The sequence below is a fragment of the Theropithecus gelada genome, chromosome 15, assembly GCF_003255815.1.
Source record: "Theropithecus gelada isolate Dixy chromosome 15, Tgel_1.0, whole genome shotgun sequence".
NCBI lineage: Eukaryota > Metazoa > Chordata > Mammalia > Primates > Cercopithecidae > Theropithecus > Theropithecus gelada.
The window spans coordinates 55,787,465-55,815,437 of NC_037683.1; the positions used below are offsets into that span (position 1 = coordinate 55,787,465).

A 27,973-nucleotide genomic window follows, 5' to 3' on the forward strand; every position below is an offset into this window, starting at 1 on the left:
GGCTGGAGTGCAGTGGCATGATCTCGGTTCACTGCAACCTCCCCTTCCTGGGTCCAAGCAATTCTCCTGCCTCGGCCTCCCAAGTAGCTGGGACTACAGGCACCTGCCACCAGGCCTGGCTGATTTTTGTATTTTTAGTAGACATGGAGTTTTACCATATTGGCCAGGTTTGTCTCAAACTCCTGACCTCAAGTGATCTGCTCGCCTTGACCTCTCAAAGTGCTGGAATTAAAGGTGTGAGCCACTGCGCCTGGCCGATTTGTTATAATAGATTCTTCTTTACACATATTCAAGGCCTCTAAGAAGAAAAAAAGATAAAAGAGAAGAAAAGAAAAATACAAAAAGCAACAGCATTAACACACTCCTCACTTACCCATAAACAACTGGCTTTGCTTCGCTTAAAATGAGTATGACATCATATTATGAGCTCTATAAGCAATAGCTCTGGTTTTTCATTTTTCTTATGAAATTTGGGTTTCTCATTAGTAAAGTTTTAGAAACATTTGTTTAGTTAAAAATAGGAATAAGATGAATACTAGCTAACATTTGGATCACATACTATTTTCCAGATAACTGTGCTCCCAGAACTGTAATTTGAGAAACTGAGGCTAAGTCATATTAAGGATGTGCAGCTAATAATAAATGCTGGGCTTAAATTGGAAGCCAGGTAGTCTGACTCCAGAGCCCACCAGGCAGCTATGGTTCCTAGAATATTTGACCATGTATGCCTCTAAGAGTCTTTAGAGAGTGCTAGAACTCAAATATTGACAGAATTTTTTGTTGCATATTTTTAACCATTTATATATCTGAGGAAGTTAACATGTGTGTTTTATATTCTCAGGAGTAACCTCACTTTCAATTTTTTCCTTTATTAAGCATAGGCTTTTCACACATTTCTTACAGAATATGAATCCCAATTTTCAGATAACCCAGGCCTAGCCAGTATTAGTAGAAACATGTCTGTCTTATTCTAGATTTAATCTGTCTTTGAAGTAACTACAATAGTGTCTCATTAAATTCCCACTTAGAAGGTCAAAATGAGAAAATAATTCAGAATCCACTGTACTTGGAGAGCAGCTTGGATGTATTTACTCATCAAGCTAGCCATAGCCTCTTCTTCACAATTGACTTATTTAAGTCTTATATCTATCCTCTTATTTTTTTTTTTCCCAATATGGATCAAAGTTTTAGTCTGTAAGCAATGACAATATGGATCAAAGTTTTAGTCTGTAAACAATGAGAGCTGTTCATAATATGGATCAATGTATGGAAGGATTAATAATTATTAAGAAATGTTTAAAACCATTGCTTTTACCTCTCTTGGAGTAGAACAGAAAGTGAAGGTTAATTGCTTAAGTAATTGGTTTGACTACCCAAAGGTAATACAAAACAATTATTTCTTCACTTTGCAACTTTCAATGCAAGGCCAAGACTTTCATAACTCATTAAGTCTAAGTAAAGTAACTGGCAGTTTACAAGTCACCAAGAATAAACTTGAATGTTCTCTGTAGCACTCAAGATATATTATGTGTGACTGCATTTACTCAAAGGACAAATAAATATTTACATGTGTGTCTTTGAATACTCTTTTTTATTAGAGACAGGGTCTCACTCTGTCACCCAGGCTGGGTACAGAAGCATGATCACTGCAGCCTTAAATTCCTGACCTCAAGTGTCCCTTACCTTCAGCCTCCCAAAGTGCCGGGATTACAGCTGTGAGCCACCATGCCTGGTCTGAATACTCTTTTTATATGAAGAAATTTCTTGATCTTTTTTGGGGGAGGGGGGGGAAGATCACTTGCTTACATCTTATCTTACAGCTGGAGAAAATGACAACAAAAATAGTCCTTAACTTTTATCTGTTTGTTCATTGAGAATTTCCTGAAAGTCTACAGGGGTGGTATTTACACAGTGGTCAAGCGTGTGGGCTCTGAGGTAACAGAGACCAAGTAGCATGTTGCCAATGCGGGACCCTAAGTCCACGGGCCATACTCTCTAACTCTCAGCCTCCCAACTTACACAACGGGTTTAATAATGTGACCGATTTTGGGTAGTTTTGAGATTGAATGAGATCATGTTCTAAAAGCCCTTATCAGATACTTGTGGCAAAGAGGAAGCACTCAATAAAATGTAAGTGATTATTATGCTAGAGTCTAGAACACATCAAATGTTTCATACAACTCTGAGGAAGAAGCTACTCATGTGAGGAGCTTATGTTAAAGTCTGTGTAGAAATAAGATGCATAAAAAAATAGCCCCTGCGTTCTTGAAACTTGTGCTATAAGAGTGACGGAATACAAATAAGGTGGAGGGTGGGGAGAGAGAAGGAAAATACTGTATGAATTTAGGAAAAGAGAACCAGTTCACACATCTGGGTGAAGCTACAGGGAAAATTTCACGAAGGCGATTACTTTGAATGGAAACATGAAAAAAAAAAAAAAAGAATAGTATTTGTATTTGTGGAAATAACACCCTGAGAGAATGAAGATTTTTCCCGGGGTTCTGCCTGCAGCTGAAGGTGTGTATAGTTATGATACCTGGAAGGAAATAAATATTTATTTCTAAGAATTTGCATGAGTTCCTCACCTAAGTGCAATAGTTGTAGCAATTACACAAATCTGGGGAATTGGCTAGGACTTTTATGGACTTTAGTTAGGAAAATTAAAACCAACATTAAAAAATGTCTTTTGGGCTGGGCGCGGTGGCTCACGCCAGTAATCCCAACACTTTGGGAGGCCGAGGCAGGTGTATCACGAGGTCAGGAGATCGAGGTCATCCTGGCTAACACGGTGACACCCCATCTCTACTAAAAAATACAAAATGAAATCAGCCGGGCGTGGTGGTGGGCACCTGTAGTCCCAGCTACTCGGGAGGCTGAGGCAGGGAAATGGCGTGAACTTGGGAGGTGAAGTTTGCAGTGAGCCAAGATATGTGCATTCAGAATATATATATATATATATATTCTGAATGTATATGATGCCTAAAAAAGCATAAAAAAGATAATCAAAAATATATATCTATATATTCAGACCAACAATTTTCCAAAATTATTTGATAAGCTAGAGAATTTTGAAAGATTTTTTTTTTTTTTTTGAGATGGAGTCTCGCTCTGTCACCCAGGCTGGAGTGCAGTGGCACGATCTTGGCTCACTGCAAGCTCCACCTCCCAGGTTCACGCCATTCTTCTGCCTCAGCCTCCTGAGTAACTGGGACTATAGGTGCCCGTCACCACGCCCAGCTGATTTCTTTTTGCTATATATAGATATATATTTTATATGTAATATATGTTATATCTATATTATATATATTATAGAATATTTATATTATATATAATATAATATTTAAATATTATATATAATATTTATATGTATTATATATAATATATATTTTATATATGTATTTTATATATAATATTATATATATTTTTTATATATGTATTATATGAGGCATAACCTAAGTAACTTGTGCAAGTCTCATACCAAAAACTGGCAAGGGCAGGATTGAAACTCAATTCTGATTTTAAAGAATGCATTCCTAATTACTGTATCTCCCAGGTTGCCTGTGAAGGAATTACTCTTGAAAAAAAAATCACACAGTATATTCATACATGTATACATTTACATAGGATAAAGTTTTTCTTATTTGTTTTTCATTGTAGTTTAGCTGTCTACTTGTTTAAGAGATCAAAAAAAATCTTTCCCATTTTTGATTGAGTTTTAAAAATCGATTCTATACTGGTACATTTTTGCTAATGTTCAAATCAGAATGTTTTGAGAGAAACTTGGAAATACAAGGATCTCTTTATTTCTGGAGAGATGTAAGTACATATAACTGATTGTGACTTAGCTGGTAAGTATAATCAACTAAACTGTTGAACCAGTGATGCTGTTTATCAAAATTATCCAGTAATTCTGTTTTGCTTTATCTTCATGTACTGTCCAATTCCCTGGCAGTTCTGGTTCCCTCAAGGGACAACGTGGTGCAGCAGAAGGGGCATGTCTTCAGCCGAGAGTCAAGTCTGGATTTAAGCCCCTAATAGTTGTGTTACTTTCAGCAAATTATTAAACTTCTTCATGCTTCAGATTTCTCATCTTCTAAGATGGGGTAAAATATATGTTTTATAGTTATTCTAAAGTTAAAGCTGATATTGCATATGCAGTACTTAGTAATGTATTTGGTACAGATATATTTTTAATAAGGTACTTAAAAAGTGAAAAATATTGTTTTTTTTTTAACCTTGAACTTCTGTTCCAGTTTTTGTAACTTTTTCTTACATACTTGTATTTTGTAACAAATAATAACTACTTTCTGGTTTTTTGTTTTGTTTTGTAATGACTAAATATAAATAACAAATGTAGACAGCCTAGCACCTGTTAGAGTCTCTGTGAACATTAGACCCCTTCTCTTCTCTTCTCATAATTCACGTTAAAACGAATTCTAGTCATCTTCATTTTTTCCTTATTTGTGTGTATATCTTTACTGTCTGTGACAATATGCTTAGCTTGTATGCAACTTGAATTTTCCAATTTTTAACCTTAATAGTAAAGGAAAAGAAAAGCCCATGCTAAATGCAATCTCAACAGTAAAGAAAGAAAAAATATCATGCAAAATGCAATCTCAACAGGACAAGAATAAGCCACTTTTCAGGCAAAGAGATGATGAACTTAAAATGTAGGTTGCTTTTCAATATTTCAGGAAAACATTTTACATACGGTTCTGGGAATGTAGCCAAAATGAGAAAGCCAAGAGTTATATCCAATAGATATTATGAGAGGGTGAGAGGAGTCACAGCTATCCAATTACTTCTATAATAGAATTACAACATCTTATACCTTTCTATCCACATCTTTGTTTTAGAAGAAAAGGCTAGGGGTGGAGGTTATGAAGTAAATCTTTACAACTTATTTGAAAAGCTTCTCTCTTTTTCTCTTACTCTATTCCATTTTATAGTGCAGGCTGAAGCTAAAATGCAAGGAGAGTCCCAACACAGAAAATTTTCTTAGGAAATTTTCTGGAAGCAGATTTAATAATGCACATCCATTCATTCAGTATCTGGTTTGAGCACTTACTATGTGTCAGGCAGTGTTAAAGTTATTGACTATTCAATCAAGGAATTCGGGGAAACTTTCTATGTGCTTACACACTGAAACCACCAGTACAAGGGCACTCATACCCAAACACCCTCCCTTTTTCCTGTTACAGTGAAAGAACTCTTCCAGTTCCTACCCACAGTCTCCTCCTTCACTTGGATAATATGTCCCATCCTCCATCCTGTTCAAGGACTTACTCTGGTAATTGTCTCCTCCCTATAACATCAATTTTCTTTCCTTTCGTAAACATGCTTATTATGAAATACATGCCAGTAACCTCATAGCCCACTCCACTGCAGTCCCATCTCTCTAATCTCTTTTATGTCAAGATCCTTTGAAAAAGTTGTGTGTATTACACTTTCATTCCTTACAAACTTTCTTGAAACTGTTCCATTTACCCATTCAACCCTACAAAACTGCTCAGATCAAGGTTATCAGGCACTGCCATATTGCCAAACCCAGTACTCCATTCACAGTTCTATTACTTAACTAATCAGCTGCTACAGACCCTTGGTTTCCAGGACCCCACATTCTCCTGGTTTTTCTCCTACCTCAGAGAGGAATCTCTGTCAGCCTGCTCTGCTATTTTCTCATCATCCTCCCTAGAACGAAATGTTGGAGTGCTCTGGAGTCTGTCCTCAGATCCTTACTTTGTTTATCTTCCTCATAAGTGAATCCATCTACTCTAATGACTCTAAATGGCATCTGTATTCTGATAACTTCCAAATGTATATTTCCAGTCTCAAAACTCTTTCCTTAACTCCACACTTGGTGTGTATAGTCAACTGCTTACTTGGGTTTTCTGTAGTTGAAGTTTTACGTATCTCAAACTGAACTCTCAATTTCTAACTCCTAAACTTTTTTTTTTCTCCTAGTAGTTCCTAACCTGGTCAGTGCAATTCCAATCTTTAAATGTCAAATGCCATAAAAGTTGGAATCATCTTTGGTACTTTTCATTTTGTTATGCCCCCATCCAATTCCTCAGCAAATTCAGTCATCTCTACTTTGAAAATGTGTACAGAACCTGACATCTCTTCACCTTTGCAACAATCACTATATTCTATGCCACCAGGATCTTTCACTTAAACTACTGCAATAGTCTCAACTGTTCTCCCTTGACCACCCCCTTCCAGGGTATTCTCTACATAATGGGAAAAGCAATCCTTTTAATACATAAGTCAGATTCTGTCACTTTCTGCTTAAAACTACATTGTTATTCCCCCCTCACCCCAGATAAAATCACAGGTCTTATTACAGCTTCACGATGCCCAACAGTCCTTCAAATCTCATCTCTTCCTTCTCTCCTCCTTGCTCACCAAGCCCTAGCTATAAAGACTGATTGTTGTTTCATGAACACACCCAGCAAGTTCTTGGTCTTTGTACTTACTGTTCCCTCTACTTAGAATTATCTTCCTCTACTTGTTATTATAGGTCAGTACATCAGGGAGCCTTTCCTGATTATCTTTGATGAAATGGAATCCCAATAACTTCTCACTGTTGCAGCCTTGGCACTCTCCCTTTATTCCTTTGCATTGCTACGTGGTTCATAACATCACCACCTGCATTTTTTTTGGCTGTTTGTTTCTCACTGCTAGAATGTCAGTTCTTTGCTGTATCCCAGTGCCTAGAACAATGCCTGGTGCCTAGTGGGTGCTTAATGAATATTTCTGAATGCAGAAGAATACAGAAATGGTTTCTGCCCTCACAAAATTTACTTTGTAGTAAGGACTAAAGGAAAATACAAGTGAGCAGACAAACAAAATAGTATGCAAATCTTGAGGAGTAATTTTCAGAAGTACTTTAAAAGCAATGCCCAAGGCAATCAGATGGCAATTAACAGGGAAAAATAATTTAGATAGGTTAGTTGAAGGCGCTTTTCTAAGAAGGTGACATTTCATGATGAAAAGGAGTGAACCATTCCTGAGTTAAAGAGAGAGTATTCTATTTCCTGCAGATGCAGAAAAGTGTGGTTATTATGAACATCCAATCAACAACCTTCTCACAGCACATGTGCACATAGCATTCAGTAGAAATGTGTGTAAAAAGAGAAGAGTAAAGAGCATGCTTTACTCTCAGTAGATAGTAGAGAGAAAGAAGATTCTATCTGGACACCAGAGAGAGGACTGCATGCATAAAGGGGAAATTCTAGCTTGAGATACAGAACAATTATAAACCTTGTCTGAGCTCAAGGTGTTTGCAACCGATCTACATGTTTTGCATGTCTTTGGGAAGGAGACTATCTGAAATTTATGTAGGGAATAGAAATAAAATCCTTCCTTTCCACTACATGACCCCCAACCCCATTGGACATCAGAATTGAAATAGACATCCATTAAAATAATATTTGAGAATAGGAATTAATTAGCAAAAAAGAACCAATACTAATGGGATTCCATTTCATCAAAGGCATTATTAACAGTAGCCATCATTTATTGAGTACCTGGTATGAATCTGGTACCCTACAAAACTCTTTTATTATGGTAACTCATTCAGTTATTATGTGAGTTATTATAGAGTAATTTTGTGAGAGAATTCATTTAACATGCTTAGCACAGCATGCAGCATGTATTAAATGCTTATTAGAGCACATCTTTTAATACTAATAATATCAACTATAATTTATTATCAGCCACTTATTACAAATGACAAAACTAAGCTGATGTTTAAAAATGATTACAGAAGGACCCATAGTCATATATTTTATAATATATAATCTGATATAAAAATCATATTGACCTGATTTTCAGTATGTATTCATGTATTATTTTTCCCTTCCTCAGGTAATGATTTTGTTTCTCTACTTTCATTCTTTTCTGTACCTGATACTTCAATGTAATTGATACGACATGAACTAAACCAAGCTGCCTTTTCAGAAATGTGTTACCTAGCTGGCTTTCTTAATTAAGGCTGTTTCTCCTTTCATCCCCTTCTCTTTCCTTTCTTTTGTCCTGCCTTCCGTTTTGCTTATTTGCATCATTGCCCTGCCTCTGTTTCCAGTCCCATGTCCACACTTCAGCCATCCTTGTATACCTCAGAAATTATTGTTTGCTACCTCCATAAAAGCTCATCTCGTTCTTTTCACAGGCAGAATTTTTCCAGCTGGCACCACTGTCTTGCAACTTGTTTCCCCCTTAGTCTTGGTGCACAAGTGCCAATCTCCACTGGCAGCTCTTTGGGCAACCATTTGGTGCCAGCCTCCTTCCAATGCATGTAGAGCCCCAGTGACTTGCCTTGAACTATTCCCAGCTGCCTTTTTGACTCCTGGGGCTCCCCAAAGTTTTCTTCGTAGCAGCTAAGTCTCTAATCTTCAGAAAATTTCTCAATGACTACAGATAGATCTTTATTCCTCATGGGATTTGTCCTTTCTGTCACTACTAAGCAGAACTATGTGAATAAATTAGGCTATAAAATGCTTATGAGGAGTCCAGTTTGGTGTTTCAAATTGTAATTGCAGCTGTGTTTATGAAATATATTATTTAGTAGGGTTTACTTTTGAGACCGAACACCAAAGATCTCCTGCTTTGTCTCTGTACTCATATGAAGAGGCAAGAATGCTTCCCAGATTCATAGTAACTTTAAAAAGACTCAGTATTATAATTAGCCAATAACAAATTTTTCCCAGTCTATTCAACCTTGTGATATGGGTACTACTGCGTAACAGATATGATAGTTTTAGATTTGAAAAGACTTAGGGCTGAATCCCAGCGCCATCATAAACTAGCTGTGCTATCTTAAGAAACTACTTAAATTCTTCTATCCAGGTTTTCCATCTGTAATAAGGAGTAGAGGAATTTCTTTTTTTTGTAGTTCTGTTGTAGGAATTAATTGAGGCATCAAATATGTATTGGGTATGAATCCAGATGTATCCAGGGATGGAAGCAAACAAGCTTTGTTCATTTTCTTTAACTCACTGTAATTTCTGACTGAAATCTTCTTCTGTTAGGCTGTTAGGGATAAAAGATAAAAACTCAATGTAATTTGTACCTGAAATTTTATACCCACTGTTTTTGGGGAGCAGTATGTACTACTTGAGGATATTATACAGTGCTAAGATTTTGGCTGTCAGATCTTGGTTGGGGAGAAATAAGTCTGATCTGAAGTCATAAGTTAATACTGAAGGCCCCTGAGATATTCACTGCATCAGTGTGCACAGCCCCTTCAGATCCCAGGGCTCTCTAATTTTCTCTTCTTTGCAAAGCTTGAGTGAAGAATCTTTGATGTGGTTCCCAGAGGATCATCTCTTAGGTGCCCCTTCTCCAGTTCTGTTGCCTTTGTCTCTGAAAACCAGGAAATAGGTTTTCTCTGCTCTCAGGATCCATAGAATTTTCTTTCTTCTTTTGTTCCTGACTCAAGCCAAAGAAAAGCTTTTAGTGTTACAGATATGGAGAGAATCGGGCTTCTACCAGATATTTAGTCTGTATATAGTACAAATGGCCTTTTCCCTATGTTTTTCGGTATATTAGTTCCTTGGTAGGTATGAAATTCTGAAAATAAATGCCCCTTTCCCAAACTTTTTTGAAGAAAGCAAACAGAAATTCTGTCTTCAGTACTGAATGGAGGTTGGGAGGAGTGGGGATTAAAAGGAGCAAAATAAAGAGAAAGAAAAGACTTAAATTAATATTTCAAAGTATTGTCCTGCATTATTAAAGCACTGTCACAATGGCTCTCCCACTATATGTGCTCAAGAAATTGAAGTTATTACTGACATTTAAATTTGACTCTCAGGCTAGATACGGTGGCTTATGCCTGTAATCCCAGCACTTTGGGAGGTTGAGGTGGGAGGATCGCTTGAACCCAGCAGTTCAAGACCACCTGGGCAACATAGGCAGGCTTCATCTCTACAATCAATCAACCAATCAATCAACTTGATTCTCTAATATTGTTCTTTTACCCTTGGAAACTGGATTTTTCCAGTGTATTTCTTTTTAAAAATGTTATTTTATATTACTTTAAGCTCTGGGATACATGTGCAGGATGTGTAGATTTGTTACATGGTGGTTTGCTGCACCTATCAGCCCATCACCTAGTTATTGAGTCCCACATGCATTGGCTCTTTATGCTGATGCTCTCCCTCCCCCTGTTACCCCCAAAGGCCCCAGTGTGTGTTGTTCTCCTCCCTGTGTGTCCATGTGTGCTCATTGTTCAGCTTCCACTTATAAGTGAGAACATGCAGTGTTTGGTTTTCTATTCCTATGTTAGTTTGCTGAGAATAATGACTTTTCCAGCATCTTTCTTCTGGAATGTCCTTTGACTCTGGGCAATCATGTTCAGATGGCTGGTTGGGGTCAGAAGAGACACCTGTAACTATGAAACTGAGAAAACTTAATTGGCCAAAGATGATAGAGGGGTGGAAAGGGATCAATCCCAGCATTTAGGTCTCCTGAATATTATGGAGTTCGGCTACCAACAAGACACTCACAGTATCTCAAAAGACACCAGAGATGAGATCACTTCCCAGGAAAAACATAAACTACTCATATAATCACCTGCTAGTTTATTTTTGCCTCTTAAGCCTTGTTAGTTTGTGAAGGAGTGCTAACGAGCATGGCATTTGCTTAAGTGGACAGACTAAAGATGAAGTGGTCAAAGGATAAGGAGGTGGTATCAAGAAGATGTTGCAAGTGCCAGACTATTTTATGCTGCTGTAGAAAGCAATAGCCAGAGTCCTGCAGAGCACAGAAGCAAGACTGTCTCCTCAGGTAAGCAGTAACAACTTCATATTTGTGTGGCACATTTCACTTTTGTAACACTTTTGTGTATTTCTTTTTTTCCCTTATACCTTCACAGCACTGGTCTAAAAGTATGTAGGTAGTTCTTTAATTGTTACCTTATAGATGAAAAAAAGAGAAACCTCAGAGGGACTTACCTGAGCCCAAAGAGCTAAGAAGCAGGCCAGAACTCAAAAGAACTATGCTTTTAAAAATGACACTCTATCATGTCTTGAAAGTGCCTTGAAAGGATCCCTCTGCCTCTAGTTTTCAATCTGAAATCTTAAGTTTGATAAAAATTTTACATGCAGTGTTGCCTATCTAAAATTGCCCCTTTATGGGACTTCAGAATTTCCATTATCTTTTCTCTTTATATTTCCACTTATCATTGCTCCAAGAAATTCTAAAAATTCAGATAAAAGTCCTTGCTTGATTCTTTAAGGTTGTTTGATATTTGGATCAATTTGAATGTTGACCATAGCTGTCTATTTTTATAATTTGTTTTTCGCCATGCATAAACTACTATCTTAACCTTGTTCTGTTTTAGCACTATCTTCTGTTTTGCATGATACTTTTAAATGAAAATCAGGAATATAAGGTATTAAAAGCTGTGGTTTTAAAAACAAACCTTGCCAAAAGCAAAGGTGACTGGCTGGATTCTGCCTTTCTTATCCTCCTCCTCCCATTAAGCTCCTCAAAGACACTTAAGGAATCTCAGAGCAGATTTCTTACTTAATTTCCTTTAAATCTCTTGAATATAAACTGAGACACCTAAGACTGCCTGATAGCCCAACATAAAAAAGCAATCACTGAATATGGTATGCCAGGATAACCACAGACATCTTTTTAAATTCTAAAATATACTTTCATAAAGCAATGAAGCAACATAGTTTCTGATTTCTAGAGTGTGGACAGGACCATTTGGTTAGGTCCTTCTCATTCCTTGGAAAGCAGAGGCACTAAGTAAGCGCACTGCAAATTTCTCATGCACTCTATCTTGCAAAGTATCTTTTAATTGGAGTCAGAAAAGTTTGGTTTGTTCTCCTCCCTCTCATATCTGTAAATCATAACGGATGATAAACTGAAGTGATAAAGTCACTCTATTAATGAAAGATACCCTAAGGCTATTAGCAATGAACGTCTGGAACAAACTCTGCCTATTATTGTCTGGCTATAACCCCACTTCCATTTTACTTCTTTATTCTTACCACTCAGATTCTATCTTTACCTTTTCACTTGGTGTTCAAGACTCTCATCTCTTCCTGGAAGACCTACACATGCTCCCTCCATCTTCTCCTCTTTCAGATGACCTGAGGTAGCAGACCTTGTGTTAGTACAAATACCCTAAGATTCTGCTTTGATTTTGACCATTTGGCTAGCAACCAGGCCACCTACTCTATTTGGAAGAACAATGAAAAAGATGTCACCTTACAGACAAACCTTACAGTGAGTTGAAGTAACAGGTTTGGAATGCTTCACATTTTGCTGGTGCCATTTTTGGACAAAAAAGAAAAAAAAATAGAAATCCCCAATGTACAATAATTTCTAGAACATGAAAGATAGAGCAGCACTAGCTAAGGTAATGTTGACATCAAAGTAATACCTAAAACAGAACTATAAGCAAAGTGGGGTAATTTTGAATGAATACACTGCTTTTCTTCAATTAAATTGCTTGTCCTGCACTGTGAATCTTCTCAATCTTTCAACATCAGGCAAAATTGGCCTTGTTTTTATTTAATTTTATGGGTTTTTTTCCTACTTTGGCTGGTTTCTTTTCTCAGTTGTAACTTTAATAGCCTATGCTACAGAATTGTTGAGATTATACATTGTTACACTCACCCTCAGTATAGTTAATAGCTTATTCATTACTACTGAGTCCCAAGGTTACAGCAGATTTGTATCTAATGTTGAGACACAAGGCAGGGAATGCAGAAAGCACTGCAAACTCATCTTATATTCTTTAATAACAGAAACAATTCTACTGGAAAAACCACAAAACACTGAGACATTTATCCAAGTATCTTCTAGGTAAATTTTTTCTAACATAGTCAATATAATGAAAGCTGTATGTTGATTTGTTTATGCACTGTAACAATAATAATGAGAAATGAAGGTGTTTGATTTTATAATTGATGAAAGACTACAAGTCAATCTTTAGAACCATAATTATTACTAGTTCTGCTAAAGAAGTATGGTTTCCTATACGATAATACATATAAAGCGTTTTTGCTTTTCAGTTTAAAAAGTAAAAAAAAAAAGTCTGAACTCTCTTACAGTGATAATCTGTACTATTATGAAAATCCGGATTTAAAAGTCAACTTGAGAGGCCATTATTCTCTTTCCTTGTCTTACAGTTAGACTAAAACCTTTAGGAATGTCTTTATTATACAACATGCTAGTTTTGTTTTCAGCTCACACGTAATTGAATGGCCAATTTGTTATCCCTGGAAGGTGCTGTATCATTCTATTTGCTATCATTGGATCAAAGCATAGTGTATCTCATTAGAATTATACACTTAATATTAACCACTTCTGTAGGCTAAGGGCTATTTGTACCCAAATATTTTTGGATGTTTATTAAAATACAAAGTCCGGAGCTGCAAGTTTGCATTCAGATAATTACACCAGTATATTTTAGTATAAATGTTGATATTTACCAGGTAAAAACTACCTGCATATGACCCTAGAGGTGGATCACATATTGTTATTTATAATTTGCCACTTTACTGAGTCGCAGATTAGAATCATGACACTGGATTTAGGGACTGAGTCATTAGTGAGTGTGGGAGAAAGTGTGGTTACTCTCTGAATCTCACTGTAGCATTGTCACTTTCTACATTAACACTGAAGAAACTGCTGTACTGCATTTAAGAGGTAAATTATATGCTTTCCTAATGCTTGAAAAGTCTCAAGACTCATGAATTTCAAGATTTTGCTATTTTTGTATCCCAGACTTAAAATACTTTTAAAAATGATTTTCTAAATTTTCGTTTTTATTTTTTGGTTTTCTCCCTAATAATCCGCGTGCTGTCTACAGAGATTACAATATATGTAAAGCACAGTTACCTGCACATACAGAAAGATGACACATACTATGTAGAATCACATACTATAATTTAATAATCTATAATGAGTTATTTCATATGCAAGCCGATGATACTTTTCCAGTGTTTTCTAATGTTACCTTATTGTTCTCAATTCAGTTCACTGTCCATTTTGTTGCCCAATCTTTTCTTTCTTGCAATTTTCTAATTATCTCTCTCCACTGTAGTAGGTTTATATTCTAAATTATTATTTTTTATGCATCACTTTGTACTTCTCAACTTCATCTCATCTTGTTATTTCTTGCCCCATATGTCTAATCTTTATTTTTCCTTCTTTATGATTGCTCTTTCCTTCTTGGCACTGGTAACACTTCTAATTTAGTATGTTCTGTAATTTAAAAAATTTCTTTTTACCTCTTCATGCATATCATTACTAAGTGCTTAAAAATAGCATACATTAATTTTCACTTCTATGACTTTTTCAGTCACTTAATATTTTGCAAGTCCTTGCTACTGTAGGCTTCTAGTCAATGTGTGTGTGTGTGTGTGTGTGTGTGTGTATGGATTATATATACATATAATTATATGGGGCATACTTATATATTAACAAGGCATACAGTGTGTTAATTTCTCAAGGTAGAACAAACTAGGTAAATTGGGACCAGAACATTTTCTTCAGCTCTTGAGTTTAATATACATCTAAGGAAACCAATTTAACTTGCTCAAATTTACCTATGTAGGAAGTTTATGATTTATTTGCTAATGCAATTCTATTTAAATCCTGTAGTGTGTGTGTGTATGTGTATAATATTTTTATTGATTTCTCTACCCAGTACTAATTGCCATTATTATTCTTGTCCTTTTTAGAAAAGGTCACATCATTGTCAGCAAATAGCCAACAAACACGATATATGATAGGAATGATCTATACTCAAATGTGAAAAACTACTTGACTAGTTCCAGAATTAGTAGCATTCCAAGGAGCTGTTATCAACCTGACATCTGAGGTACTGGCCTGCTTCCATTTACTCTGTATGGGTATGAAATCATAGAAGTGTACAAAGACTAGGAAGTTACAAATTTATTGGCAGTAAGTAAATAAAGTGCAGTGTGTAAATCCCAATGCTCAGTGAAGAATATAATTCTTTTTCATTTATCCTATTTGTAATTTAATTGACATATTCAGAAAGATCTCTATGGCCAAATCAATTTCATTCAATGAACATTTACAGAGTGCCTGCTAAGTATAGAGCATTATTCTGGGTCAGAAGTAATAAGTATTGCTCATATTAAAGATATACCAGATTTAAATTTTTTCCCCAGTAATGTACATCTCATCAAAATTGTCACATGATAAAATGTAAAATGTTACCATTCCTACTTCTGCACTCACTAATTTGTGGTATATTTTATTATGGTCTCCTCATTGCTTTTAAGAGTGCCTGCAATATAGTAGGTGTTTACCAATTCATTGAACTTCCACTGTGTTCTATTAGTCACATGGGTGCCAGCCCACATTCAGTGTTAATTATATGTGTGTGTGAAATACAAAGAAGTGAGGGCCTGTATTAGTTAGGGTTCTCTAGAGGAACAGAACTAATAGGAGATATATATATATATATATATATGGAAGTTTATTAAGGAGTATTAAATCACATGATCACAAGGTCCTGCAACAGGCTGTCTGCAAGTTGAGGAGCAGGGAAGCCAGTCCAAGCCCCAAAGCTGAAGAACTTGGAGTCCAGTGTTTGAGGGCAGGAAGCATCTAGCACGGGAGAAAGATAGAGACAGGGAGGTTAAGCCAGTCTAGCCTTTTTATATTTTTCTGCTGCTTTATATTCACTGGCAGCTGATTAGATGGGGCCCACCCAGATTATGGGTGGTCTGCCTTTCCCAGCCCGCTGACTCAAATAGTAATCTTCTTTGGCAACACCCTCACAGACACATCCAGGATCAATACTTTGCTTCCTTCAATCCAATCAAGTAGACACTTGGTATTAATCATCACAAATCCACCCCTTGTCAACTTGAACCCATGCACATCTCCTGAGATCGTATATAATCTTCAAATAAAGACAATAATAAGGTCATAATTACACCTAACATAATATAACTATCCTTCCTAAAACCAGAAATGAACCAAGCCCCAATCCAAATGCTATTATAAAGTTAACAGCACTTAAATGCTTATATGAAGTAAGTAAATCCTATGTCATGTGATAAAGGAAAAAGGAAATAAAATGAAACTTTTTCTTAGTACAAGTGTATACATGCACAAACATGTTTTTAACAAAAGGAGTAAATACTGATGAAAATTACAGTCGTCTTTTTGTAGCTGGTTACATGGTCATAGCTGGTATTGATGACTACCCATTCTGTATTCCCTTTGCTTTCAGCAAGCACCTCAGCAGGTCATGGTTTTTTTTCCTGGTGGAGTGACCCCAACGTTCATTCCTGAAGGGTCTGGGCCATTTGTAGTCCTGCCTGGATTGGGTTGTTATAGTTTCCCATTGACCTTAATCACGGGGCATGGTAATACTAAGAGACACCCTAATGGATCTCCAGTATTCCATTTGTACTCTTCCTTACCTTCATTGTGGAGTAGTAGACTGACTTCATCTTGATACTCCGGGTCAATTACCCCAGCCAACACTGTAACTCCATCTTGGCCTGTTGACTTAATGGTAGGAGGAGCCCAAAGTGTCCAGGTGGTGATTTTAACATCCAGTTTAATGGAACTTTTGTTATGTCTCCTCATGGCAGTGTTTCTCCCTGTGGAACAAAGACCTCTAGGCCAGCAGAACATAGTGTCGTGGGAACAGGAAGCAAAAATTTTGCTAGTGGATTACTAGGGGTGATGGTGAGTGGTGCCACTTCCACTTCCACTTCCACTTCCACCCCTTGATTCCTGGACCTGTGAATCCTGGCTATGGGAGAGACAGTACCATATATTGGATGCTGATTCAGAGCATACACATCCTTCTGGAGAATTTTGCCCCAGCCCTGCAAAGTATTATCACTTAGTTGGTATTGTAATTGTGACTTCAAAAGGCCATTCCACTGTTCTATCAATCCAGCTACTTCAGGATGATGGAGAACATAGTAAGATCAGTGAATTCTTTGAGCACAAGCCCACTTCCACACTTCTTTAGCAATAAAGTGAGTGCCTTGGTCAGAGGCAATGCTGTGTGGAATACCATGATGGTGGATAAGGCATTCTGTGAGTCCATGGACGGTAGTCTTGGCAGAAGCATTGCATGCAGGATAGGTAAACCCATATCCAGAGTAACTGTCTATTCCAGTTAGGATCAACCTCATCCCTTTCCATGATGGGAGAGGTCCAATATAATCAACTTTCCACCAGGTAGCTGGTTGATCACCTTGAAGAATGGTCCCATATTGAGGGCTCAGTGTTGTCTCTGCTGTTGGGAAAGTGGGCACTCAGCAGTGGCCGTAGCCAGGTCAGCCTTGGTGAGTGGATGTCCATGTTGCTGAGCCCATGCATAACCTCCATCCCTGCCACCATGGTAACTTTGTTCATGGGCCTGTTGGGCAATGACAGAGGTGGCTGGGGAAAGAGGCTGAATGGTGTCCACAGAACGGGTAATCCTATCCACTTGATTATTAAAATCTTCTGCTGAGGTCACCCTTTGGTGAGCACTCACATGGGATACAAATATCTTCACAGTTTTTGACCACTCAGAGAGGTCCATCCACATACCTCTTCCCCAAATTTCTTTGTCACTGATTTTCCAATCATGCTTATTCCAAGTCCCTGATCATCCAGCCAAACCATTCTCTACAGCCCATGTATCATAATCGCATATCTGGCCATTTCTCCTTCCATGCAAAGTGCACAACCAGGTGCATTACTCGAAGTTCTGCCCACTGGGAAGATTTCACCTCTGTCCTTCCGAGATGTCCTAGAAAGGGGCTATAGTGCTGCAGCTGTCCACTTTTGGGTGGTGCCTGCATATCGTGCAGAACCATCTGTGAACCAGGCCCTAGTCTTCTCTTCCTTTGTCAACTGAGCAGAGGGAACTCCTCATGAGGACATTGGTGCAGGCTGGGGGAGAGAAGGCAGGGTGGCAGGAGTAAAGATCATGGGCATCTGAGCCATTTCCATGTAACTTACTTGTGCCTTCATGACCTGCTTGAGCCGGATCATGTATATACCACTTCTTTTTATGATGGAATGCTGCTATGCATGACCCATATTATGGCTAGATAGGGCAGAAAGCACCCAGTTCATGACAGGCAGTTCAGGTCTCAGGGTGACTTGATGACCCATAGTCAAAAGGTCAGTTTCCACCAAAGCCCAGTAATAGGCCAAGAGCTGTCTCTGAAATGGAGAGTAGTTATCTGCAGAAGATGGCAAAGCCTTGCTCCAAAATCCTAGAGACCTCTGCTATGATTCACCTATGGTGGCCTGCCAGGTGCTCCAAACAGCATCCCTGTTTGCCACTGACACCTCAAGCACCATTGGATCTGCTGGATCATATGGCCCAAGCGCAGAGCAGCTTGCACAGCAGCTTGGATCTGTTGCTTCCAAGAGCCTTCTCCTGTTCTGTACCCCAGTCAAAACTGGCAGCCTTTCAGGTTACGTGATAAATGGGCCGAGTGAATAATAAATGAGGAATGTGTTGCCTCCAAAATCCAAATATGTCTACTAGGCATTGTGCCTCTTTCTTGGTTGTAGGAGGGGCCAAATGCAGCAACTTATCCTTCACCATAGAAGGAATATCTCGACAGACCCCACGCTACTGAACCCCTAGAAATTTTACTAAGGTAGTAGTTCTCTCAATCTTAGTTGAATTTATTTCCCATCCTCTGCCATGCAAATGTCTCACTAATAAGTGCATTGTGTTTGCTACTTCTTGCTCACTGGATCTGATCAGCACAATGTCATCAATGTAACAGACCAATGAGATATCTTGTGGAGGCAAAAAGCAATCAAGGTCTCTTTGAACAGGATTATGACACAAAGCTGGAGAGTTGATATACCCCTGAGGTAGGACAGTAAAGGTATATTGTTGGCCTTGTCAACTGAAGGCTAATTGCATCCGGTAGGCCCTAGGGACAGGAATAGAGAAAAAGGCATTTTCCAAGTCAATGGCTACATAAAAGTACCACGAATTGTGTTAATTTGCTCAAGCAGTGAAACCACATCTGGTACAGCAGCTGCAGTTGGAGTCACTAATTGGCTAAGCTTATAATAATCTGCTGTCATTCTCCAAGATCGATCTGTCTTCCACACAGGCCAAATTGGAGGGCTGAATGGTGATGTGGTGGGAATCACCACCCCTGTATCTTTGAAGTCCTTGATGGTGGCACTAATCTCCACAATCTCTTCAGGGATGCAATATTGTTTTTGATTTACTAGTTTTCCTAGGTAGAGGCAGCTCTAATGGTTTCCATTTGGCCTTTCCCATCATGATAGTCCCCACCCTATCAGTCAGGGAACCAATGTGGGGATTCTCCCAGCTACTAAGTATGGCTATGCCAATTATGCATTCTGGCGCTGGGGAAATGACCATAGGATGAGTCTGGGGACCCACTGGACCTACTGTAAGTTGAAACTGAGCTAAAACTCCATTAATTACCTAACCTCCATAAACCTGTACTCTAACTGGAGGACCACAATGATGTTTTGCGTCCCCTAGAATCAACGTCAGCTCTGAGCCAGTGTCTAGTAGTCCTGAAAATGTCTGATTATTTCCCTTTCCCCATTGCACAGTTACTCTGGTAAAAGTGTGGAGGTCTCCTTGCAGAAGGATGGGAAAAAGATTAATAGCATAAATTGTTGGTAGTGTAGTGGGGTACTTCCTCAAGGGGACCTGGCCTCCCCTTCACTCAGGGGGTTCAGGGTCTGTAAACTGACTCAAGTCTGGAAATTAATTGAAGGGCCATGATTCTTTGCTTTTATAATTCAAATTAGTCTTTTGTCCAATCAACTTGGAAGTTTTCTGCTTATATAAACTAAGTAGAAATGCAGTAGGCTTCCTATCAATTTCACTTCTAGGTACACCGTGATTAACTAGCCAATGCCAGAACTCTACATAAGTCAGACTATTATGATTGCTGCTTTGCCTCTGCTGTCCATTATGGTAGCTACATCCACCTTGCCTTTGAAGGTTGAGTGCCTCCACTTGGCCTCTGCTACCTCAGGATCCAAGTATTCCCATTGCATTTAAATTTTGTAGTTGAGTGACTGTGGTTCCCACCGTTAGATCTGGCATTTAGAGAAGAGCAATCACAGAACTTTTTGAAGATGCAGGCGCTGCCCTCACAAATCTATTTCGCAAAGCACTGGTTAAGGGTATATCTTCTGGACCCTTCCAGTTGGGATGAGTAGGTCTCAAGTGACTAATCCACTCTAGCATCCCAATCTCCTCAAGCCTTTGGATCCCTTCCTCTACATTAAACCAAGGGAGATCAGGCATTTCTAACTCGCTCACAGTGGGTCATCTTTTAATCCATATTTCAGCTAACCAAGCAGATAAACTATTGGAACCCTTTTTAACTCCCCAAGCTGCAACACTGAATACAGAATCCCTGTTTAGTGGGCCCAAATAAATAAATTCAGCCTGATCCAACTCTATGTTCCTTCCACCATTATCCCACACCCTTAGTATTCATTCCCATGCCTATCCTCTAGATTTCTCCTTATCTAAATTAGAAAACTCAAGCAGTTCAAGTGTAGCATATCTCCTCGTGGGTCACACCCCGAACCTCACCTCTAGGGGCCTGCTAGGACTGTAATCTAGTTATAGGTCTAGAAGCAAACAGAGGTGTTGGGGGTGGCTCCTGAGGAGAATCAACATTATCTTGCTGGAAACTACCTCAGGAGAGGCCATCACTTTTACCTCAGGCAGCACATGGTTTATCTCCTCAGACAAAGGTGGAAAGGTTGATGGCAGCATGGGTTGGGGAGGGGATGTTGCCACTACTGGGGATGGGGAAGCTGTTTCTTTTGGCAAAAAAGCTTCATCAGAGTTTACAAGCTCAGTATCCCTAGCTTCATCAGGGTCCTCCCACACATCCCCATTCCAAGTTGTAGGGTTTCATTCTTTTCCAATCAATGCCCTCACTTTAATAGTAGACACCTGATGAGACTGTGCATGCACCTTTCATTGCAGGTCAGTCACTTGCATGATAACAACTTGTGTCTGATTTTCCACAATTTCAGCTCTTTTTCTACAGGAGATAAGATTCTCACTCAGGGCAATCTTAACAGATTTGACATTCAGTATCTGCTTCTGAAGCCAGGAGTTAGAATCCTCGAATTCATCATTTTCTTTTATCACTTTTTCCAGTGAACTTAGGAGCAACCAAACAACTTCATTATATTCCTTGGTTCTCCACATATAGTCAAAGGTATTATGTATAGAGTCACTAAATGCCTCTCATGAGCCATGAATCAGGAGTGTTAAATGCATTTATTTTGCATGATTCTCTAAACAGTTAATACCAAGGACTATCAGTGTTCTCCATACTATTATAAGTATAGTCCTTAGCATTTTTGGGTCTAATCATATTAAGCAGCCAACTCTAGAATCCCCTAAACCATGAAGGAACTCCATCCTTAATATTCTGTTCCTCTAGAACCACTCCTGGTACCTAAATCTGTATTAGCCAGGGTTCTCTAGAGGGACAGAACTAATAAAATATATATATAGGACACTGATAGTCCTTGGTATTAGGTGTTTAGAAAGTTACAAAATAAATGCATTTAACACTCCTGATTCACTGCTCATGAGAAGCAAGGAGTTTAGTGTATATATAAATATATACACTATATGAGAGAAAGAGAGAGAGAGAAGTTTATTAAGGAATATTAACTCACATAATCACATGGTCCCACAATAAATCATGTGTAAGTTGAGGAGCAAGGAAGCTGGTTGGAGTCCCAAAGCTGAAGAACGTAAAGTCTGATGTTTAAGGGCAGGAAGCATCAAGCACAGAAGGAAGATGTAAACTGGGAGGCTAAGCCCGTCTGGTCTTTTCGTGTTCTTTTGCCTGCTTTTTACTCTGGCCATGCTGGCAGCTGGTTAGATTGTGCCCACCCAGATTAAGGGTGGGTCTGCTTTCCCATACCACTGATTCAAATGTTAATCTCCTTTGGCAATACCCTCACAGACACACCCAGGATCAATACTTTGCATCCTTCTATCCAGTGAAGTTGACACTGTGTATTAACCATCACAGAGATACCTGAGATACTAATACCTGGCATAAGCAAACAAAAACTAAGCTTATACCATAAAAAAAGATTCTAATAGGCTAAAAACAAACCAGGAAGTGGAAGCCCATTATGAGTCCTCCTATTATAAAAATAGAGTGATGATCTCTGTAAGTGGAGAACATCTGTTCTATAGGGTCTCAGGTATTAGATTCTCCTGCTACAAAGCCTTTAGGGATGTTGTGTAGGCTGGCCACCACAAACTGCATCTGTATACTCAGAAGATTATCTAGACCATCAAATTCTTCATATTCGTCAGAAAAAGACAAGAAGGGCAGTGTATTTGGGCCAAGCCCATCCTACTTACATATATGCTCTCCTACTTTCTCCCAGTAGGGATTCCTTGAAGCAATGAGGACATATCAGTCAGAGCATAATGTCAACTGAGAAGGGTAATTTGACACTTATAGCTGCCTTTTCTATCTCCCTTCTTCTGACCCAAATCAAACCTTCAGCTGTCATTCCACCTCCTCCTGCCCTCCATATCTAGTCTACTAACAAGTTTAAGCAAATAAACCTGCTTCCTAACTTGAATCCATCTACTTCTTTCTGTTTTTATTGTCATCATAGATGAAGCTAATATATCTGTTTACTGAACAATGGCATGAGCTTCATAATTCTCTCAGCAACAACTTTTATCTTTCTCCAGGTCATTCTTTAAGAATAGTCAGCACTTAGAAACACAATTTCAATAATGTCACTACTCTGTTTAAAGCCCTTCATTAATTAATATAAGAAATAAAATATTGAGCAAGATCTACATGCTCTAAATTATCTGGCTTCTCTCTTTGCATCCAAGACCCTATTTTGCCTCCATGCCCCTCTTTGTTTGTGCTCCAGCCTAATACCTCTTGTGTAGTTCCTTAAACGTTCCCATGTTCTTTCCTCCCTCTAGGCCTTGGTAGTTCTCTTCCTAGCATTTCACCTGGTTGACTCCTCTATATCTCTCAGATATCAGCCAGTTTGTCTCTTCCTCATGGGAGTCCTTCTGGCCTGTGGATTTACTCAGGTTTTTCAGAAATACTGTCTACATTTTCTGTATTTTTTCATCATTGAACTCATTACAGTTTATAATTACACATTTGTGTGATTTTGATTATTATTTGTTTCCTAAACTAAAAGCTCCAGAAAGACAGGTCCATGACTATTTTTGTTTTCCATGAAATCTCCAGTATATATAATAGTTGCTTAACAATATTGAATAAATGAAAGCATGAATAAAACCCAACTCATTTTATTCTCTTCTCCAAGTTTGAAAAGATTTATATTTTCTTTTTCTTTTATTTCTAATTGACAAATTATATTGTCTGTGTTTATGGGGCACAGTGTGATGTTTTGATATGTGTATACGATGTGGAATGATTAAATAAACTCAATTAAATGTTCTTCGCCTGACCTACTTAATGCCATTTCTTTGACTTGGCTTCAGGTGTCCAATAAGACCTATATTCTTAGGGAAGCAGTAAGTAACAAGCAAAAGCTAATTATTGTGTGAAATATTATAGCTGATCAATCTCCATCTTCTCTCATTCCTTATCTGACAGTAACTTTTTATCTATTCTTTTCAGAATGAGAGCTATTTATGATTTTCTCCTTTCTGTTTAGAAAGTCCAAACATAGTGCTAAAAGGAATGAAATTATGTTGAATATTAGAAAGCAAACTGCCTGCTACGTGTGTATCTTTTCCATCATATTGAAACAACGTCTTTTCAGTAATTCTGGTGTGCCAAATTTCTATTATATATCAGGCACTATTCTTTCTAAAATTTTCTTTTCATATATTTCAAAAAAATGTAATAGGAATTCTTTAAGAACTGTATTGATTATTCCCAGACTGGAGTGCAGTGATACGATCTTGGCTTACTGTAACCTCTGCCTTCCAGGTTCAAGTGATTCTCCTGCCTCAGCCTCCTGAGTGGCTGGGATTGTAGACCTGCACCACCTGACCCAGATAAGTTTTTGTATTTTTAGTAGAGACAGGGTTTTGCCATGTTGGCCACGCTGGTCTCAAACTCCTGACCTCAAGTGATCTGCCTGCCTCGGCCTCCCAAAGTGCTGGGATTACAGGCAAAAGCCACTGTGCCTGGCCAATTATTTCTGTCTTAAAGTAAGACTCAGAAAATTAGGCAAATTCTTTGAAGTCACACTGGCTTAATGTAGGTTCCAGGATTGAAACCTAGCTCTCTCTGATTCAAAAACCAAAGACAGAACAATACTCCTTAAATTGGGCTGAATTTGGAGACCCTATAGAACACATGATCTCCACTTGTAGAGGGATCATCACTCTATTTTTAGAATAGGAGGACTCATAATGGGGTTCTGCTTCCTGGTTTGTTTTTAGCCTATTAGAATCTTCTTTTATGACATAAACTTAGTTTTTGTATGCTAATGCCAGATATTAGTATCTCAGTAACTGATTATTTTTTTCCATGTTCACTCAGAGACTATTTGGGAAATGCAAAGAGAAAATGTCAGGCAAGTTTGTTCTACTGGTCAATATAGCATTACAGTCAATAAAACCTCCAGGAGCTACATATAGGACTATGAAACTTATGCTTCGATGTTTCTCTTTTCATGAAGATCTCAAATAAAGTCACTTAGATTCTATCAGGTGGTTCTACCCTGGATACATCCACCTTTCCATAATATTCTCAGTCACTTGTACTGCACTTAACAAGTGTCAGAGTTTCATGCCAAGATGCTGGTATGAATTTCCTTGGGCTCTATGAAACTACCTAAATCTACATTGCCAAAATGTTCTCATCCTGCAATCCCACCAAGTTGTGTTCTCCATTTTAAACTGTTAACAGTGAATTCCTCTTTCTAACCAAAATTATCTTTCAAATCAGTGGCTTCAAATGATGAGATTACTGGGAGTTACTTCCTAGGTCCCAGGAATTTCTAAACAATACCTTCATTACTGAAGTCTCTAAGTGCTGTTAAACCTTTTGCACCAGTTCATTTAACTGCTCTTTTTCTTTTATGAAAAACTAAATATATTTAACATATATGACACTGTGGAAAGGACTGGCACCTGTGGTCATGATCTCAATATTTAATAGATTTCTTCCCCCTAAGAAGCTAATAATGGGAGACTGAGAGAAGTCACTTAACTTCTCCAGTGTCACAGTTTCTTTATGTGTAAATCAAATGGTCTGAATCACTAAAGATTCTTTCAGCTCTAATGAATTCTGCTCTGTCTCTTTTCCCGGTGACGCAGGTCATAACAGGTCATAGCTACTAGGCAGTCATGAGAAACAACTAATAGAGTTTTTAAATGATAAAACAAAACAACCAAAACACTCAACATCATTTATCTAGCACAAAAGAGAATTTTTATAGCCTCTAGCAATTCTTCTTCTTGTAGTTGAAATTTTAGTACCATGCTTTTTCAGGGAATCGTACTGGAAGATGAAATAAAGGTTTTTTTTTTCCCTAAACTTATTGATCAACAGGATGTCTAGCTAGTCCAAAGTGCAGAAATACACATGTAATGTGGCTCTACAAATGTAAAGTATAAACATTTTGATAAAACTAATGAGAATTTATTTTCCCTTGGCATGGTATCCATGTAAGACATTCATTTGCAATTTTTGAGGAAGCTAAAGAATAAAAGTAAAATCAAATAACTTGTTTTTTAGCTTTTCCTGCAGAACTCAGCAGTCAAGATGCCATTCTAGACTTCTCTCACTCACCAAGAATAGTGGTACCTTGGGAACAGACATAGACCTCAGCTCTTACATTTCTAGGTTCAGATCCTGTCAGTGCTACTTTAGTCCTTAGAGCCCTTGAAAATTTACATCACTTCTTTATTCTTAATTTCTTATCTGACTCCTTTTCAAGATTGTTACATGATTCAAGTTATATAGGTACACATGTTATAAACATATTTATTTGCCCATTCTTCCTTCAAGTCTCTAAATCCATGAAAAAATTATAATGTCATTCTATGCACCATTGCACCTAAAGGGTCATTTACAGTGACTGGAAATAGTATACTGTCAATAAATGTTTGTTGAATAAGTAGTATTTTTAAGAGCTTAACATGTTGTCTGATGCTTAGCAGATATTTGAAAAAATGAGTCATTTTTACCTTTTGAATTTTTCCCTCGCACATAAACTCATGAAAAAAATTCAAGTTATATCTAAATTAGGCATGTCAGTTATTTTCCTATTGTCTGAATTCCAAACCCACACTTCTAGATTGCTTTATGATGCTGCGGCTAGAACTCTGAAAACTACATTCCTTAGACTTCCTTGCCCAGTGGCTTCTGTTTTTTGAGTTCTGTTGATAAGAGACACTAGAGGAAGACTGAAAGACAGAAGCAAGGCAGAAAGGACATTTCTTTTTTACATTCCTGCTTTTTCAGGATTCCCAGTGCCAGCACCAAATGCTCCCTCAAAGCTAGCAGGAGCAGCTAAGTGGTATCTCCACCTCCGAGGTCTGAGAATAGTTCTGTCTACAGAATTTCTTCTTTGAGCTTCTAAATTTTGGCGATTTCACCTCTTCTCTTTAGTTTCCTAAACAATACAGATAATAGCTGTTATCTTCAATTACTATCTTGGAATTTACTCAGTATTTCCTTTAGGCTCTTTCAGCTTTCCAATGCCTGTGTAACCAATTCTTAATATTAAATTCTTTCTGTTGATATGCCTGGTAAGGTTTTCAATTTTCTTGAATAGGCCCTGATGGATGCAATGTCTACTTACTTTTTCTAAGTATGCCCACCCCTATACAATTTTTTGTTCATTTCCTTGAAATATTTTTTCTTAAATAAATTTGTTAAGATTATATAGCCAATTATATAAGATTATATCAACTATATTATGGTAAGCAATTTTTTAAACTTCACTGGGTCTCACGTTCTTCAGTTTGAGGTGGATTAAATAATACCATGTACTTTGCAAATCTGTTCTAAATTTAGCAGTGTTCACAGAATAGTACATGTACTCATTAAAATTTAGTTGTCATTTTTACTAATTAAATAATATTTTATTCAACAAACATATTTTGAATGCTAACCATACATCTGGCAACTGTGTTATGTTCAGAGATATAAAGATGAATAAGGTACCGCCTCTATTCATTAGGAAATAAAAATCTGATCAAATTACTTTACCACAATAAAATGTACATACAGATGTATCAATGAAGTACTATGGGCATACAAAAGGTGGAAAAATTATTGAAATCTTGGTAGATGAAGAAGAAATATCTATTACAAATTTGAAGGACTAGGTGGAGAGTTTTTAAAGAATCTTAAGGATAGAATAGAGTTTTCAGAAAACATGAAAGTATATATGACAGCATAGATAGATTTCTTAAATAATATTTCTATTGTCTTGGGAAAGGGAAAGTAATCTTCAATAAAATTAAAATGTTAAGGCTTGAAATGTTTCCTTTAAATGAAGAAATTAGACAAACTCTCATTCTTTTAAGTAAGTGCTTCCTTGTTTTGCTTCAGTGCTTATAAATTCTGCTTCACTAAGATTGAGATATCTATCTTGATAATAAACTAGTCTTAGGAGTTAATAAACTAATTCTTACTAAGTTATGACTTCTGTACCATAATTGAATAAGAAGGACCAATAATGAGAAAAGCCTCTTTATATAGACAGAGGCACATACAAAGAAACTTAACCAATTGAGCAATGATCATAAGGTTGGCCTGAGAAATATTTGTCCTACTTTTTAATTTCATGCTCTGAAACTCAGCTAAGCCCCTTGGACCAGCTGTGAGAGACAGAGGCTAAGCAATAGTCAAGGCATTGTCAAAGAAAAGTCACTAATGTTATATTCTCTGACAACTGGAGTCTCCCACACAATGGGAGTATTTTAGTTTGGAGATTAGACAGTATGTCTCCTAACAAATAAGCTTCCACTTTTAAA

At 37.6% G+C, this 27,973-nt stretch overlaps 1 protein-coding gene across 1 annotated transcript; it reads right to left on the bottom strand.

The window, feature by feature from the left end:
• Window positions 1-10,252: 10,252 nt before the first annotated feature.
• On the bottom strand, window positions 10,253-21,400 carry LOC112607643 (putative inactive deoxyuridine 5'-triphosphate nucleotidohydrolase-like protein FLJ16323; the record flags this gene model as incomplete). The annotated part of the gene is given in 5 exon segments (XM_025358787.1): window positions 10,253-10,364; window positions 12,026-12,107; window positions 16,431-16,505; window positions 16,508-16,613; window positions 21,392-21,400. Coding segments are annotated over 5 exon segments (384 nt in total), but the record flags the coding sequence as incomplete, so codon positions are not given.
• Window positions 21,401-27,973: the final 6,573 nt, after the last annotated feature.